Genomic DNA, 18,778 nt, shown 5'->3' with positions numbered 1-18,778 from the left:
GTCACCGGCCCTACCTTGGGGAAGTAGCAAGAATGGATGTGTCTTTCATGGTAAGATTACAGAACTAGGTATAAATTTGTGCATTATTTATAGAATAATCTATATACCAGAACTTTATACATACCATTTAATTAGTATTTATAATAAACAAGTGTGATTTATGTTATTTGCTCTACAATCAGATGAGAAAATCTATACTCAGTTTAAGTATCCTGCCATGGTTTCATTTGTAGAATATGAAAAGGGCAGAATTTAACCTTAGTTGTCTGCCTACAAAGCTTGTGTTTATCCCACTGTACTGTGAAGCCTTTGCCAGCCAGCTTATAATTATCAAGTTTAATAAGAAATTGTCCTTTTCTTAAGACAAACCATTAAGACACTGAAAAGATTTCTGTAATTATGTAAAACAGAAAACTGTGGATGAAGATAAAAAGATCACAAAATAAAGTGCTTCTGACATGACTAGTATGTTCCTAATACAGCTAATGAGTCCTTCTAAAAGATAGTAGCCAAGAGCCTATGAATTTTGAAGGATGAGAAAGACCAATTCAGATAAAAGAGGAAGAAAGAATACATTAAAGTTACATGTAAAATAAATTGGTGTGCTCGTATGATTCCAACATTGGAATCGTTCAAGCAAAACATATGTGTGGAAAAGTGCTAAGTATAAGTCAAATTAATACAAAAGATAGCCTTTGAAAACTTTGCTTGCCAGTCAGTTATGATATTAGTCCATGGATTAAATAGAAAAAAGGATTTTAATCTCAGAAGTGATATGATGACTTTTGAATTTCAGATATATTTTATAATCCTCTGCCTTAAGAATGCAGTGTGGAAGAAAGGGTTAATGACAAGGCCAGAAGATCTAAGGAAATAATCCAGGTGATAAACGTTAGGAGTATGCACTAGGCGGTGACCCTAGGGGTTGAGAAGAATGAGTGGATCAAAAGGGGTTGAAATTCAGTCAACAGGAATGGTGGCAAAGTAAAAGGAGATATAAAAATGAATAAGAATGATTTCAGGTTTCTACATTGGGTTAGATAGATAGATATAGTGATTATATAGGGAGAAGATAAAGGAAGTAGAGTGTATTTACAGAGAATAAACAAGTTGATTCAGTCTTGAATATGTTGAGTGTGTGCTATAGACATTGATGTATAGATAAGTGGAAAATGGATTTGTATTGCAGAAAGGTATTTGAATTAGAAACCTAGATTTGGAAGATATTAGACTATATAAGTGGTTTAAATATTGTAAATGGATGAACTCAATCAGAGAAAATGTACAGAACTGAGAAGGGAGGAGAGGATGAAGCCCTGGAATCCATAACATATAATGGACAGATAGATGGAGAAGGTGTTGGGATGGAGGACATAGGAGGAACACAGTAGAGTGCTGTGTCGTGGAAACTAAGGGAAAATACTTAAAAAAAATAACAGATTAATTTATTGTGTCCAGTAATGGCAAGAGGTGATACAGAAGATCCATTCAAGTGGATATTCCAAATTAGAAGTCATTGAATGGTAGTTTAGACATCTCTAAGCAGCATGATTACTCTTACCTGTAAATGAAAGTAGACCTATCTTAATTCAGGCATGTGGATGTCTCACCTTAAAGACGTTATCTCAAGAACAGGGGATTCTCTTCTTTGTATCTCACTTTATTCTTTTGTGTTTCACTTTCAGGTTCTCTCTTCTCATGAAGGTGGTAGCCAGAGGTAGACACTGTGATAACCCCCCAGCAATGGAGAAATCATGATTTTTGTTTCTTTTCTCTCTTCCTTCTCTAAGCCATTGACGATGGCCCTTAGTAATTCCAGCTGGAGGCTACTGCAGCCTTCTTTTTTCCTGATGGGCATCCCCGGTTTAGAGGAAAGCCAGCACTGGATAGCAATGCCGCTGAGTGTCCTTTATCTCTTTGCTGTAATGGGCAATGTCACCATCATCTTTATCATCTGGACTGACCCATCCTTGCACCAGCCTATGTACCTCTTTCTGGCCATGCTCTCTGGCATTGACCTGGTGCTGGCGTCCTCCACTGCACCCAAAACCCTTGCAGTGCTCCTGGTTCATGCCCATGAGATTGGGTACACTGTCTGCCTGACCCAAATGTTCTTCATCCATGCGTTCTCTTCCATGGAGTCAGGTGTACTTGTGGCCATGGCTCTGGATCGCTATGTAGCCATTTGTCGCCCTCTGCACCATTCCACCATCTTGCATCCAGGGATCATAGGGCGCATTGGAATGGCAGTGCTGGTACGGGGGTTACTCCTCCTCCTCCCCTTCCCTATCCTGTTGCGGAGACTTATCTTCTGCCAGGCCACCGTCATAGGCCATGCCTATTGTGAACATATGGCTGTGGTGAAACTTGCCTGCTCAGAAACCACAGTGAACCGAGCTTATGGGTTGGCAGTGGCCCTGCTTGTGGTTGGGCTAGATGTCGTGGCCATCGGTATTTCCTATGCCTTCATCCTCCAGACAGTGCTGAAAGTACCAGGGGGTGAGGCCCGACTTAAGGCCTTTAGCACATGTGGGTCTCACATTTGTGTCATCCTGATCTTCTATGTTCCTGGAATATTCTCCTTCCTCACTCACCGCTTTGGCCACCATGTACCCCATCATGTCCATGTTCTTCTGGCCACACTCTACCTCCTCGTGCCACCTGCACTCAATCCTCTTGTCTATGGGGTGAAGACTCAGCAGATCCGCCAGCGAGTACTCAGGGTATTCTCCCTAAAAGGATGGATCTGAACACATCCCAGTTATTATTTTCTGAGGCTCAGGCCAAAGGTACTGTCAGGAACCCATAGCTGGTTTAGGCTATGTGGATAGAAATCATTGCACAGTGAGGGGTCCTTCCAGTCCTGCTATCTCACGGCAAAGAACACCCCTGGGCACTTGGCTCCATCACTTATTGGATTACTTGGATAGCAGGATTCGTGATTATTTTCCCCATCCTTTTTTTTTTTACTCTTGATACCAATATTTATATACTCCTTGTGGTGAGGGACTGGGAGATAAAGTCAATAGATAATAGCTCTGGATATGCCATTTTTTCTGCCTTAACCCAATGATTGTGGAACAATGTCTAGTAAGGGAATGGGAAGTCCCAACCTTTGTCTGTAGTTTTAAAGTGTCTTGAACTTTCAAAAAGCTGGAGCTCTAGGGCACTGGTTTTCTTTGTAGTAAGAGAATGTCTCTCATAGCGTTTGAGATGTCCACTATGTGAGAAAACACCTGTATTACAATATGTTTCTCATTTATTTAAACAGACCTAAAGGAGACAATAGTGTAATAGGCTCTATAAATAATATGTTATGATCCCTATTTTTATTTTTTATTTTGCTTAAAATTTAAAAAAATGTTTATTTTTGAGAGAGAGAGAGACAGAGTGCTAGTGGGGGAAGGGCAGAGAGAGAGAGAGACAGAGAATCTGAAGCAGGCTCCAAGCTGTCAGCACAGAGCTAGACACGGGGGCTGGAACTCACAAACCGCAAGATCATGACCCATTCTGAAGTTGGTGCTTAACTGACTGAGCCACCCAGGTGCCCCTGATCCCTATTTTTAAAATATAAAGATATATGTATATAGTGGATTTCTTTTTTAAAAAGTTCTATTTATATTTTTTATTTATTATATTTAAATTCATTTATATTTTTTACTTAGGATAAGAGGGAATAAGACCAAGTATTGAATATACTATGTTTATGAATATTAATTTAACAAAGCAAAAGTAATCATGTAATTATTATTATCTAATAACTGTAACGTGCTAGAAGCTGGTGTTGGTAAATTTTTATTATAATTATAGATTATTATTATATTTATTAATAAATATAGAACTAGTTATGCCACTTGAGAGTAGAAATTTCTCTTTCTGAAATGTGGATATGGAATGATGTTCATTAGATCCCCACCCCACCTTTTGGTAACAGGAGCTAGGTTAAACTTACAAGAGAATTGTCATAATTGGTGTGTTGCATCCTATTTGTTGGACACTGCCCTAAAATCTGACTTAACTTTTGTGTTCCTAAAAAGTAGTACATTTTGTTCGGTTCTGGAAGAAGCAAGTCACTGCTGCCTTGAGGTAGGATACTCTGGTGTCAGTGGACTCCACAGTGGTCAAAAGGGGGGAATGGATGAGTTAGTGTTCCAGTTTCCCCTTTCTTGGTAAATTTCACTCCTAATAAATAGTTTTCAGGTACAGAGACTGAGTAGGAAATCTTCAGTTTGGGTGAATTAGGGAGGAATTGTGAGTTCTTATTGTAGGAACAATTACACGTTCTCATCACGTTGGTTGTAGGCGCAGGACTTGAACTCTGGTGAGTTGTCCTGAGGAAGCCCAGGCTGTGGTGTATGTTGTATCCCATTCACTAGAAAACAACTATGTTGGCTCTAGAGGTACTTTGTTTAGGAAGGTTATTCAAAGTAGCTGTTCTCTAGTCACATTTACACTATTTGTGGATTTTGGGGATGTGGGTATGATGGTGGGATCTGAAGAGCTTCTTGGGTCACAAGATGGAAACATGTACTGAAGATGGCAGAGCAACACTGTAGAAGAGCCTGTGTTCCCAACGCTGTCTGGGCCACCAACCCTGACTTAAACTTGAGACAGAAACTTGTTTAGTAGGTTAAGTCCCCTACTATAATTTGGAGAATCTTTTTTTTTAATGTTTATTTATTTTTGAGAAAGAGAGACAGAGACAGAATGTGAGTTGGGGAGGAGCAGAGAGAGAGGAGGCATGGAATCCAAAGCAGGCTCCAGGCTCTGAGCTGTCAGCGCAGAGCCTGACTTAGGGCTTGAACTCAAGAGCCATGAGGTCATGACCTGAGCTGAAGTTGGATGCTTAACCAACTGACCACCCAGGTGCTCCCAAACCCCAAATAAGCTCTGGCTGTCAGCAGCCTCTCCCCAACTCATGCTGTCTCTGTTTCAAATAAATAAACTAAAAAAAAAAAAGGACATTTAAAAATATTACTACATATTTTATAAATTTTTTTTCTACTTTCACTCCTATCTGTAAAGGATTAGCTTTTCTGCTTGTTTAGCATCGTCCTTCCTTTTCACGAGACCAGTGTTCTTCAACTGTCTGTAGATTCTTTTATCTGTCTGTTCATCGATGAGACTTACTGGTTTAGATAGGTGGTGACAGTTTCCTCAGAACCTGTGAAGGTTACAGCTCCTGTTCTCTGGTTGTAAGACTCTGTAGGTCATTGTGCTGCGGTGTGCTAACAGGTAGAATTCCCCTCTGGTCGTTAAGAGGAAAATGAAAGGTGTACCAAGTTCCCTCTTTTTCTGCTGAAATAGAGAAGCTTTTATACCTGGAACCAGAGATGGTACAGTATACTATGCTGATATGTGGAGCTACCTCTCCATACGTCTTGTCCATTCCTAGCGAGTACCCTACCTTGGAATTGATTTTGATTGCATCTGGCCTCACTGCAATGACAGGGTTTGGGGGTCAGCAGCATCTTCTTTTTATATAGGGAGATTATGTCCTAGCCACATTGTGTACATAGAACACTACACTGATACAGCTGTCCAGCCCATACAAGAATAATGACCTCATCAATTCATGAAGGATATCTTTCAATTTTTGTCACCATTTCCATTGACTCTAAGCTTGGCATATTCTCTGGATCTTTTAATGAACACATTTCCCATCTCTGCATCAAGATTTAACTTGTCCAGTTTCTCCTTCCCTAATTCATAATTCTCTTCACAACCACTGACATTGGTTTGCAGCCTCTTCATTCTGGTTTTTCTGTGAAGCCAATCCTATGTGGCTTATGAATACCAGAAATTTCTCCAAGTATTTGAACTGATAATTGTACACTTTCCTATATCTAGTACTGGTATTTAATTATCTTATTTTCATATTTCTTTAGCCATTAAAGAGAAACATTGGCAGATGTGGGAAGTAAATCATGTTTTCAGTCCAACATCTTGAATCAGAATTATTACAATTTTAATTTAATCTTGTGATATTACTTGTGTTGCATGCATTTTATATGCTAGACTAGACACCAGGAAGACAGGAGTCTCTTATGTGTCATTTACTTCTCAATACCAAGTGCCTGACTTACTCCCCAACACAACAAACCTATTAATAATTATTTGTGGTACAGGATGAATGCACAAACTTGATATCTCTGGTGTGAATGCTTTCTTTCTATCTTTTTTTGGTAACTTTTAGTGTGCTTTTCTGTTTAGGAGGACAGATCTCCCATCCTAGAATTAGATGCTCCTCATTTGAGGGAGACAGGGTGACTCTTGATAGAAAGAAGCTCAGGAATGCTATGGGCAATTGAAAGTGCAGATTTCTCACTCTTTATCTCCTCTGTTCTTAGTAGTTCAGATTGCTTACAAGGAATTAAAGGGTGATCAAAGTAATGACAGTTAGAACCTAGTAACTTTCTTTTCCAGTAAGTCATGACTACAAAATATAGATGGGGCCAGAGGACAAAGGGGAGGCTGTCAATTTCATTCTCTTACTTCTAGATCTTGAGATCCATTCCTACTTCTTCCCCCCACCTTGACATGGGTAGATTTAATGTGAAAATTGGGCTACTAGTACAATTACCCAGCCATCTGCAAGGAGGATTGCAGGAACCCCATAAACGGAGCCATGGAAAAATGTAAAATGTAAAAAGAATCATTGGCTTCTAGGGCTTTCTCTCAGGGAAACAGACCTTAGTGTTCTTATGCAGGTGTGTATGTGATAACTTGAATACAAGGTACAAGAGTACACTGCTATACTTACAGATCCTCCAGGCAGGCAGTGAAACAGACAGAACATATTTCCTATGTCTGAGATGCATTAACCCCACACACTGCACAATTGTATTAGTAATCCTTCTTTCCATATGGTAAACCAATCAAGGGAGAGGAGGAGGGAAAGATAGAGCAGAAATTTCATTCCTATTATTTCCCCCTTGGGGTGAGAGGAAGAAAAGCCTTCCTCTGGAAGTGGAGTGGAAGAATAAAGTTCTTCCCTAGTAGGCAGCAGATGGCTCCTTTCACGTTCTGAATGAAGTTGATAATGTTACATGGGGGCTTGGGGGTGGGGTGGGAAAAAGGGCATCGGGATGGGGGCAGGATATTTTTTTGTGTGTGTACTACATCATAAATTATGTCTCAATAAATTTCAAGAGAACAGAATATATTCTTTTAACAAACACAGAATTAAGTTGGAAAACAATAACAAGATGCCATGGAAAGCACTAAGCACTTGGAAGTTAAATAGCACACATCTAAATAATCCATGGCTTAAAAAAGAATCACAGAAGAAGTTAGACAATATTTCAAACTGACTGTTGGTAACATAGCAAAAGTTGTAGGACACAGCCCCCCCCCAAAAAAAAAATTGAGACAAATTTATAATTTTCACTGCTTATAATAGAAAGAATGAAGATTTAAAAGCAATTATTTAAGTTGATGACTTGACAATTTAAAGTAAGAAGGGTAAGTTAAGCCCAGGTAATCAGGAGTAAGGAATTAATAAAGATAAGACTAGAATCAATAAAATTGAAAAGAGAAACAATAGAGAAAATCAAATTAACAAAAGAACAAAGTTGATTCTTTGGAAAGATTAATAAAGTTAATAAAGCCCTGATAAGACTTAGAAAAAGAGAGAAACACAGAAGATCAATATGGTGATTTAAGAAGTTATGATACAGATAATACAAAATATTAAAAGGATAATAAAGGGTTGTTACAACTTTAAACTCAAAAACCCAACAAATTTACCTATTATATTTTAGTGCACACACTATGTGAATTTTAACCCCCATACATCCTAATTGCAGGCTTGTCTTTAGGAATTCTCAAGGGATAGCGTTTTCTTTTTCAAAGAAAATATTTTTTTCCTTGTCTTCCATTCCCTTCCTCCTTCTTTCCTCCTCCTCCTCCTCTCCCTCTTCTTCCTCCCCCCTCTTCTTCTTCCCCTCCCTCTCTTGCTATCTCCCTCCCTTCTCTCCATCTCACCTTCCTTCCTTCCTTTTTTTCTTTTCTATGATTTTCCCTTAATTATCAACTAAGAATGTCTCCTTCTCAGCTTCTCCCCTTAAGGGAGACTGTATTGTAATAGAGTTCTCCAGAGAAATGGAACTACAGTAAAACCTTGGATTTATTTAGAGTAACTTGTTCTGCAAGTGTTCCACAAGATGGAGCAAACATTTCTAATAAATTTTAAACCTGATAAACAAACAATGTCTTGCAATAGAAGTAGTAAGTGATGCAGAATGTCACATGATCACAACTGAGCCAAGGGGTCTTAAAATTTGCTTTGATATACCAGTACTTTGGATTACAAGCATGTTTCCAGAGCTAATTACTCTCGCAAACCAAGGTTTTACTGTAATAGGATATAGATAGATATAAGAGGAGATTTGTTATAGGAACTGGCTCATGTGGTTATGGAGGCTAAGTCCCACAGTCTGTCTGCAAGCAAGAGAACCAGGAAAGCTGGTGGTATAATTTATTCTGAGTCCCAAGGCCTGAGAAGCAGGAGAGCACTGGTGTAAATCCTAGTCTGAGGCCAGCAGCTGCTAGTCTAAGTATAGGAGTCTGAAGGCTGAGGTTCCAGGTACTCTGATGTTCAAAGGCAGGGAAGAAATTGACATTGAGGCTCAAGATGAGAGGGGATTTCCCCTTCATTTGTCTTCTTGTGTTTTATTAAGGCTTTCAATAGATTGGTTCATGTGGGCCCACATTGATGAGGGTGGGTCTCTTAATCAACTGAACCAAATGCTAATCAATTCCAGAAACACCCTCACAGTTACATCCAGATGTAAAGTTTTGCCAGCTATCTGGGTATTCCTTAGCCCAGGTAACTTGACACATAAAACTAACCATCAGATATATGAACTCCCAACAGACTCCTTCCTTCTTCCTTCTCCTCCCTGGCTTTGTGTTTTTTCTCCAAGAAATGTGATCTGTAAATGTAGATTGGACCTGGACTCTCTCTTTATGCTAATGACCGTATAATGAGAAAAATATATATAAATGGAACAAGTAGGCATTAGCTGTCAAGGTTTACACTTTTAGTTGATTTCAACTTGAAGGAAAGTCTAAATAGTGTGTGAGAGCCTCTATGAGAAAGAAAATATAAGGGCATGAAGGAATTAATTTATGTTTAAAATATGAGCCCAGCACTATTCTAAGTGGTATTTATATATTGATTCTTTTAACCTTCGTGAGGACCCTATGATGTAGCGGAACTATTATTATTTTCAAGTTAAATAAGAAAACTGAGACTCAGAGACACAAAGTGATTTTGTTAAGTAACACAGCTTATAAGTGACTGTGCTGGGATTTTAACCCAGGTAGCCCATCCTACAGTCTTTTTCATCATAGCACCCTGCCCTCCATTCTAAACCACATTGGTGGTAATTTGCATTATTGAGATATCACTCCATGCTACATTTTACTGATGTTCCATTTTGTGCTGATAAGATTTTCCACAGGCTCATCGAATACGTGAGTAACCAAATTCTAGAATCTTATTCTGAGGGTCTGTTCTTGAGCCCCCTTCTAGTACCAGTTACTGTATCATGCAGGGTATAAGCAGGAAACTACTAGAAAAGGGTTTAACTGAAAGGAGTTTAAAAAGGGAATATTTATTGAGGTGCTGCAAGGGTCAAGTACCAACAAGAAGTACCCAGGAGCTAGCCACTGCCACCCAGGGGTAAGGGGAGGGAGCAGTATTACTCCAACCTGGGGGGGCTGTGGAGCTGTGGAAGAGGGGCTTCTTACTAGGATCTCTGGCTAGGGAGAAACACAACCATGGTTAGAACTGTATCAGACCAAAAAGTGGGGGTAGCAATAAGTACCCCAGCCCCTCTCTCCTCCTATATTTGATGTCCTAAAGGTGACTACTGTTGTCTGAACTGGAAGTCCTAGAGTCAGGTTGGGGAACAGAGCTGAAGCAGGACATAGAAGAGATCAGCCTCCATGAACACAGAGCAGAGCAAAGAAAGAGGAAATGGATTTGTAGCCACATAGAGAATAAACAGCACACTAGGTTGAACAAACTGTTTGCCTTTTCTGTGGCTGGACCCAGGAGGTCAAGGAGAAAAAGATCACACGATGAATCTGACTGGTTTTACTTTAACTTCTTTATCACAAATCCATAAGAGATATTCAACAATGTCTGCAGCTGGAATGATTACCCACTCAGAAATGTGGTTCTAAATACATTGAAGGGATAGGAAGGAGTCAGATTATATATGACTTTGATTTCACTAATTAGGTAAACATGTTTTGAACCTACTACATTCTAAACACTATGTGTAACACCACATTAATGGGGAACAAAATTGACATGGATCTAATTCATGTGTAATGTTGAATAGTGCATGTTAAGAAAGTTAGTTTTATTTTATGAACAATAGAAAGCCACTGATACTATAATGTAGTGTAATTAGTGTAAAGGAATCTTGATGACGGCAGGGGCCTTAACTAATTTATTTACCTTTATACCTGTGACAAATCTAGAACTGGACATATAGCTGATAATAAAAAGTAAATATGTGTTACACCTGTGACATTATGTGTCAACTATACTTGAATAAAAAATACTTATCCAGTGACTAATTTTACACAGTGTTAATTAGCTGCATGAATTCATGAAGATACCAAACAGCAGAGCTTAACACAGGATAATGTGAAAAGCAGGAAAAAGTATAGTTTTGTTGAGAAATTCTGGAAAGTTTCAATATAAGATTTCAGGATGTTGAAAGTGGTATAATGTTTAGGAGGATAGTCTGTGGAGTTGAGCAGACAGATATAGATTTGAATTTCAAGTCAGTTTCAAATCCTGTCCTTCACATTGCAACTATAGGCACCCAGTAGCATCATACCATAAAGTGAGATGAAGGTTCTTAAGAGATCCAGCTCATTAGCCCCAGGATCCTAGACTCCCAAGCTAAGACTATTCCCAGATGGCTTGCAGAAGGGGGTAGTACAGTGTGAGGAGTTACCCTAGATCATGAAACTATAATACTTTGACAGAACCTCCTGCATGCCTGACACTGTGACAGCCAGGGTTTGTTTGTTTCGTTGCATATTCCCCTGGCTGGAGAGCATCACAGTGTGCAACAAGGCCATGTCCAAGCTCAGCCCCAACTCTTTGCCCTCGTTCCCAGATACAACTTTTAACCCTTTCCCAGGTGGAGAGACCAATGGAAGGTAAAGAAAGACCAGTTGAGAAATTCAACAGTGAGCCAGATTCATAGACTGGGACAGAACCCTGGGGAGGTGGACTGCCTCCATTGATCCCTCCCAGAGTCCTTGACAGTGGCTGGTTTACTTACTACTGCAGGAGGGGCCATGAAGATGCCCCCAGGCTGGTTCTTCCTTCTGGGCTCCTTCCCCTCTCCTGGCTATCGCTGCCTGTGCTGGGCCTTTTGTTGCTGAGAGCAGATCTGTCTGTCCCTCTCTTACCACTCCTGGGTTTGGAATATAAATCATAGCCATGAAATCACCTGGTCTCAGTCTGACTCCCCTGGGCCCACCCCATGGCACTCCTCAGTGTCACCCAACTGCCTCTGGGGCAGGTCATCTCACTCCAGCAGGAGGAGCCTGCAGTGACTTTGGAGGTCTCTCTTGGCCACTCTGGGAACAAACCTAGTCCTAGGACATGGGCCCTGCAGGTGGACAGCTCTGCCAGGTTGAGTTGTGAGAATAAAAAGTGTTTGTTCTTCTTGTCTCAGCTTGGTTTCCTCTCCACTCAGTCTAGCAAGTAGTCAGTTCTGTTGTAATGGGACACAGGAGTTCTGAAAAATCACCATGCTATGCAAAACCCCACACAAGATACCATAGGATTTATGGAAAAATAGAGTTAGCATAGTACTCAAAAATGTTGTAAGTGACACATAAAAAAAGATAGAAAACTAGGATAAACTATAGCAGAATTTGACACGTTAAGAGGTTTAAGAGAAATACAAATGCTACAATGAACACAACACTTTATGTTGAGAAGGACATGAAGTCGCTTGTGGACATGGATGGAAGGGCTGCAGCTGGTGAGTCATGGTGAAGTGATAAAAGGAGATTTGTTTGAAATCAGACAGAAAATTGTAAAGTGAGGGAAGGTGGCTGGTGGGTGTTAGCAGTGTGTGTGTGTGTGTGTGTGTGTGTGTGTGTGTGTGGTGTATTCTGTGATGCTCACTCAGCTTGATGCAGTTTCTGTGTTTGGATTGCACAAAGGCAAATGTGAAATTCACTTATCCTCAAATCGTTTCATAATGTATCAGTGGTGTTGGACCATGTTTGTACATTTAAACCAAGTGACATAGCAGAACTGACTGTATCTCCCTTTTCCTGTGTCAACAGTCTTCCACTCTCCTGAACCTTCCACCTCAGTATTTGAAGATTCCAAGGACTAAGGACTTCAAAAAAAAATCTCTATTGCACGCACATCCTGTAAGAGTCATCTTTGTATATTGCTCTCACTTCCTCACCGTTTTTATCTACAACCATATAAAAATATGTCCTATGGCTGCATTGAACCTGCTTTTGTTAATAACTTCCATATTGCCTAATTGAATGAACATTGAATTATAGAGAGTCCCAACAGGGAACATATGACCCACTCAAATTAGAATAATTAGTGGGGCATCTGGGTGGCTTAGTCAATTGAGTGTCCCAACTCTTGATTTTGGCTCAGGTCATGATCCTAGAGTCCTGCGATGGAGCCCTGCGCTAGACATGGAGCCTGTTTGAGATTCTCTCTCTCTGCCACTGCCCTGCTTGTGCGAGCTCTCTCTGTCTCTAAAATAAAAAATAAAAAAAATAATAGAGAAAGATTTATGTACAAAGGGACTATTTATAAAAATGTCACCAATAAAAGATCCCAAGTGATAGTGCAATTATGTTGCATTAGTAACAGCACTTGTCACCAGCTTTAGATGTGAAGGGATGAGTCACTAGATTTTTGAAGTAAGGAGTTGGCATAGAGAAGGTTACCTTGAGAGGACCTTTTTTGATTGATGTTGAATTTATTCTATCTCTTCAGGCATGAGTTATGTTTGTGAAGTTAAAAAAAAGTTTGTTTGTTTATTTGTTTATTTATTTATTTATTTATTTATTTATGGAGAGAAAGCATGAGTGGGGGAGGGGCAGAGAGAGAGAGAGGGAGAGAGAGAATTCCAAGCAGGGTCCATGCTCAGCATGGAGCCTGATGTGGAGCTTGATCTCATGGCCATGAGATCATGACCTGAACCGAAATCAAGGGTTGGACACTCAACTGACTGAGCCACCCAGGTGCCACATGTTTGTGAACTTTAATGCCACTTTCTTCTGTTGATTTTGTTCAAATATCTGGTTGTATTTGGTGTTAGATAAAATTGTACTGGACAGGATGCACAAGCGGAAGTTGATTTTATTCTTATGTCTTTGCCAGCAAGGGGAAAGAGAGCACAGATTAAGTCTGGATACTCAATTGTCAAAAGGCAAGGTTGAGCTGGGGCAAGTTGTCAGGTGGAATAGGTTTAAACCCTGGGGTGAGCAAGTGGAAAAGTATTGGAGGATTTCAGTGGGAAGTTAATCAATAGGATGTGTCTAACACATTGAATTACTCCTGAGGATTACCAATGATTTTGTCTATGATTAGGCCATCTGTATTTGCTAATTGGTGCCCTTAGAGGTTAGGCTGGTGCCCTCTACAGGGACTGGAAGATGGGGTGCCATCTCTTTCAATGTTTACATTTCAGGAGATAGTTCCCAGATCCTTGAGAAAGACATTTCCTAGGTTGTAAAACTGACCAGAGGTTAAGAGAAGATTTATATACACTGCAAAGGGGCAGAGAAAGAATTTATAATTACACATTTGCTTAAACAAGTGTTTTAAGAAAGCAAAGGCCAGGGGCCTATACTCAGAAAAAACTTTCTAAAGTTTAGCCATCTTGGTCATTGATTGTTTGTTTTTTCTCTTAGTAGGCAATGTGAGGATGCTGTTGTATTTTGTTGATGTATCATGTTGTCTAGGAACTGTAGAGTGTCCTAATAGCTTGATTTATGCCTGAGCTTATGCCTCATGCTTGATGGGGCATGATTGTTTATAGCCATGTGGGTCACTGTCCTGTTTTCTGACCCAATCTTTTATATTCTGGAATACTCACCACTGTTTCTTGACTTTTGGCCTACTTCCTTGTCCAGGAGTATACATGCAGGATAGAAGACCTGCTTGACTACTACTCCTATGCTACTCATTTTTTAGCAGCTTGATTTTCTCATGACCTTCTGCTTCTTTTAGTATCAGACGTCTCTGAATCTGAATCAACATTATTTTTGTACCAGTTTTTTTCCTGTGTACCTTTTGGGCTCCCATTATTTTCCATAATTCTATCACAATAGTCTTTTGTCTTTTGGAGTTTCGTCATATTTTTTTGTTTCATAAATGACTCTCCATTTGTTTTGTATCATGTTATGGGTTGATTTATTATTGAATATCTTGTCAGTATTGTTAGGTTTTGGAATGGGAGTAGGGAGGTGCAGTGAGTGCTGAATTTGTCATGTTGATCCAGAAATATTTGGAACTTATTTACTCTTTAGAATTTTTGAGACTTTCCTGATAGCTTATTATTTTATCATTTCCTGAAAATAATGCATGAAAAGAACATGATGTGTATTATCTGTTTTTACTTGGTGTTAGCTATTCAGCATTCATTCAAATCCACCTTTGTATAACTTTCCATTATCATAGAGACTGGGAAACAAAAAATACTCAACTTTGGAGTCTTGTAATTGGAGATTAACATCAGATTAATTTATGACCAATCAGATATAAAGGTCTGTAGAGGCTTCCTTTTCCATCTCTTCTTCTTGTCTGGAGTTTAATGTGGAGGATGGTGGTCATTGCTTTGAATGGCAGAGCAGAGAAGTAGAAAAAGCCTGGCCTTTTGTTGGTATAGTAGAAGTGTTATAACAACTCAACTACCTGAACGTGTGTGTGTGTGTGTGTGTGTGTGTGTGGTGAGATAAAGAAACTCCAATTTGGTTAAGCCACTATAATCTAGTGTGTTTTATACAGCTAAGCACAACCCTAATTGGCAGTTGACTAATGTTTCCCCTTTTTGATGTTTTGTGCCTTGTACAGGATAGTACATTGTTGTGACACTTCTAGCTTCTGTTCACTCTTCACTCACTTTCCAGAGTAGGAGTATCTTATTATAGTGATTGATGTAAAGGAGGAAAAAATGGGCATGTAGAGCTCAGTCCCTTTCTCTCTTCTTTTCTCTGCAACATGTGTCTCTATGACTCTCAGCCATGTGGTAACTCCAGTTGTAAAGGTCCTATGTCTTCAGGGTCCTATGTCTCAGCAGTTTGGGAGAGTCATTTGATTCAAGACATTGTTAGCATTTGGTTAATTAACAGGGTATATTGAAACAATATAAAAAGCATTCAAAATCCATATTTAGATAAAGAATTCTCAACAAAATACTAGAAAACAGAATTCAGCAAAATATAAAAATGATTATATACTATAATCAAGTGTGTTTTATCTAAAAAATTTAAGATTGGTGAAAATCAACTAATGTAACATACCATATCAATGGAATATAAACCCAAACCACATGATCATCTCAAGATGTAGAAAAAGCATTTGACAAAATCCAGTACTCTTTCAAGATAAAGACACTTAAAAACTAGGAATAGAAGGGAGCTCCCTCAACTTGATGAAGCCCATCTATTAAAACCCCACAGCTAACATTATACTTGATGATGCAAAATTGGAGATTTTCTCTCTAAGATGGGGAATAAGATACAGAGGTCTGTTCCCACACTTCTATTCAACATCATACTGAGGTTCTAGCCAGGGCAGAGGCAAAAAACTAAAATAAAGGCACTTGGTTGTAAAGGAAGGAGTAAAACTATCTCTATTTGCAGGCGACATGATCTTGTATGTAGAAAAAAGCTATTATAAGTAATAAGTAATAAACAAGGAGATAAGGTAATTTGTACATAAATTATTTGTATTTTTTATGCTAGCAATGACTATTCAAATAAGAAAACAATTGCATTTAACACCAGAAATAATTAAATATTTAAGAGTAAACTTAACAAGCAGAAGGCAAAATGTGTACTCTGAAAACTACAAAATGTTTAGAAGAAATTAAAGAGAAACTAAATAAAGGGATTTTGTTCGTGAGAAGAGATAATATCGAGATGGCAATACTCCTGAAATTGATCCACAGATTCTGTGAAGTCCCTATCAAAATTTCAACTGCCTTTTGGCAGAAATGGACAGGTTCATCTTAAAATTCATATGGAAATTCAAGGGACCAAGAAGAGCTAAATAATATTTAAAAAAAAGAATAAAGTTGGTGGACTCACACTTCCAAACTTACTACACAGTTATAATAATCAAAACAGCATGGTATTAATATGAGGACGTATATATAGTTCAATGGAATAGAATTGAAAATTCAGAAATAAACCCTTATACTTATGGTTAACTGGTTTTTAACAAAGTTATGAAATCAATTTGATAGGAGGAATAGCCTTTTCAACAAATGGTGCTGGGATAATTGGATATGAAGGATGCATATCATTTTCTCACATATCATATATAAAAGTTAAAATGAATCATAGGCTTAAATGCAAGAACTAAAACTATAAAACCCTTAGAAGATAATATAGGAACAAATATTATGACATTGACATTAGGTAAAACCTATGAGACCAAAAGCATGAGCAATAAAGAAAAATATATGAGTTAGATGTCATCAAAATTAAAAACGTCCATGCTTCAAAGAATACCATCAAGACATTAAAAAGACAACCCACAGCATAAGAGAACATACATGCAAATCATATCTCTGATAAGGAACTTGTATATAGAATATTCAAAGAACTCTTACAACTTAATAATAAGAGGACAAACAACCCAACTAAAAATCCAGTTTAAAAGTGGACAAATGATCTGAATGGACATTACCCTAAAGAAGACATGCACGTGGCCAGTATGCATGTGAACACATACATGCTCGACATCACTAGCTATCAGGAAGCTCAAATCAAAAACCACAATGGAATACCACCTCACACCACCTAGGATACTTTAATCAAAAAAGATAGATAAAAGCAAATGAAAAATGGACTTTTTATTGTAGAATGGTCTTAGATTTTTAGAATAGTGTTAGTTGTGAAGATAGTGTAGAATTCCCATATATCCCACTCCTACCTTCTCTATTGTTATTAATTTCTTTGGTACAGTACATTTGTCCCCTTTCACTAACCAATATTGATACAGTATTATTAACTAAAGTAATGCTTTATTCAGATTTTTAAAATGTTTACCTAATGTCTTTTTTTCTGTTCCAGGATTCCATCAGGACACAACATTACATTTAGATGCCAGGTCTCCACAGTCCTTTTGCTTTGATACTTTTCTTATGATTGGACCAGGATTATGTGTTTTTGGAGAAATGCCAAAGAGGTAAAGTCTATTCTCATCATATCATATCATATCAGAGATACATATTATGTACATGATTTGTCAGTGTTGATGTAAACTTGATCACCTAACTGACATAGTGTTTGTTGAGTTTCTTCATTTGTTTTTTAACCAACTGAGCCACCCAGGCACCCTAGTTTCTTCATTTGTAAACTGATTCTTTTTCCCACTTCGCATACTGTACTCTTGGGAGAGAAATAACGAGTTATGCACTTAAGAAGTAAGTAATTATGTTCCAGCTATTTGAGGATGGTGTATATACATAAATTATTTGGAAATTTTTACATGGAAGATTTGTTTATTATTCTCCATTTATTTATTGAATCATCTACTTATATCAGTGTAGATTTATGGATATTTATTTTGTACATTGGGTATTAATCCCATACCAGGACTTCTGATGTGTAAAGAACTTAGAAGTCTTCACTCCTGTCCTTACAAGAAGAAAAATTAGAAAAAAAGGAATATTAATAATTTTTCTTGAATCCATAAGGGAATTGATTGTTGCAGGGCAAAGTGCCACCCCAAAATTTGGAGAGATAGGAAAACACAGAGAATCAGTTTACTTAGAGTAGAAGCTGCTGGAGTCACAAACTGGTAGGAAGACGTCAAAGGTAATTTTGGCATATTGCTGGAGTATGAGTGTAGTTTAGTATGAAAATGAGAAATATTTGGGGACTACAGTCTTAGGGAAGCCCCACACTTAATATCCAGCAATTCCAGCAGATTCTCACAGTATAGATCCAAGATGGGCCCCCTGGATTTTGGCAGGAGGAGGGGAGAAGTTAACATTATGAAATAATCCCAGAGCATTCTCCATGATAAAGGCCTCATCTCCATGGGGAAGAGACTTTATTACAGCCATTTCCCACCTAGAGGAAGGGATTCCTCTGACACCAGGAAGTCAGTTAGCCCTGTCACCTCAGTTTTCTTGTGGGTCCAGGAAGTGATTGATTTTCAGTTGTTCAACTTTTTCTTGGTGTGAGGATGGGAATGACAACTTCTAAACTTTCTTTACACATTTAACCTGAAAAGAAGTCTCTCTGAGTCTCACATAATTTTTACTAATTTGTTAGTTTTCCAATGTCTATACCCATTTAAAGATGTTCATCCATGATTTCTACTTGTTCTCAGCAGGAGACTTTGCTTGAATTATCCTATCAGCCATTAATAGAAATGGATCCAATCTCTTGGATGGCAATATTAGAGGAGATTCTAGTATCTTTTTTTCTGGGACTTGTTTTTTTCTTTCTCCCTGAAATGTCAAAGGATCCCAGGGACTTGGTCTAAACATCATGTGGAAAGAGTAACAGGCTT

At 38.5% G+C, this 18,778-nt stretch overlaps 2 protein-coding genes across 5 annotated transcripts in view; both read left to right on the top strand.

The window, feature by feature from the left end:
* The window catches only part of LOC131487362 (olfactory receptor 52L1-like), a 65,805-nt gene that overhangs the window by 20,128 nt on the left and 26,899 nt on the right, over positions 1-18,778 (top strand). For 3 of the 4 annotated variants that reach the window (XM_058688009.1, XM_058688008.1, XM_058688011.1), the window contains exon 2: positions 17,329-17,443. The gene's annotated coding sequence lies outside the window, so the exon portion shown is untranslated. Of the gene's footprint in view, positions 1-12,333; positions 12,427-17,328; positions 17,444-18,778 lie in introns of those variants that run through there. The other variant, XM_058688012.1, reaches the window with a different exon arrangement.
* LOC131487363 (olfactory receptor 52L1) lies at positions 1,617-2,789 on the top strand. Its single transcript, XM_058688013.1, has one exon. It carries the CDS (start codon positions 1,755-1,757, stop codon positions 2,748-2,750), a length of 996 nt encoding a protein of 331 aa, XP_058543996.1. The 5' UTR covers positions 1,617-1,754; the 3' UTR covers positions 2,751-2,789.

The sequence above is a fragment of the Neofelis nebulosa genome, chromosome 10 (genome assembly GCF_028018385.1).
Source record: "Neofelis nebulosa isolate mNeoNeb1 chromosome 10, mNeoNeb1.pri, whole genome shotgun sequence".
Lineage (NCBI taxonomy): Eukaryota > Metazoa > Chordata > Mammalia > Carnivora > Felidae > Neofelis > Neofelis nebulosa.
This window is presented reverse-complemented; position numbering and strand designations above follow the sequence as displayed.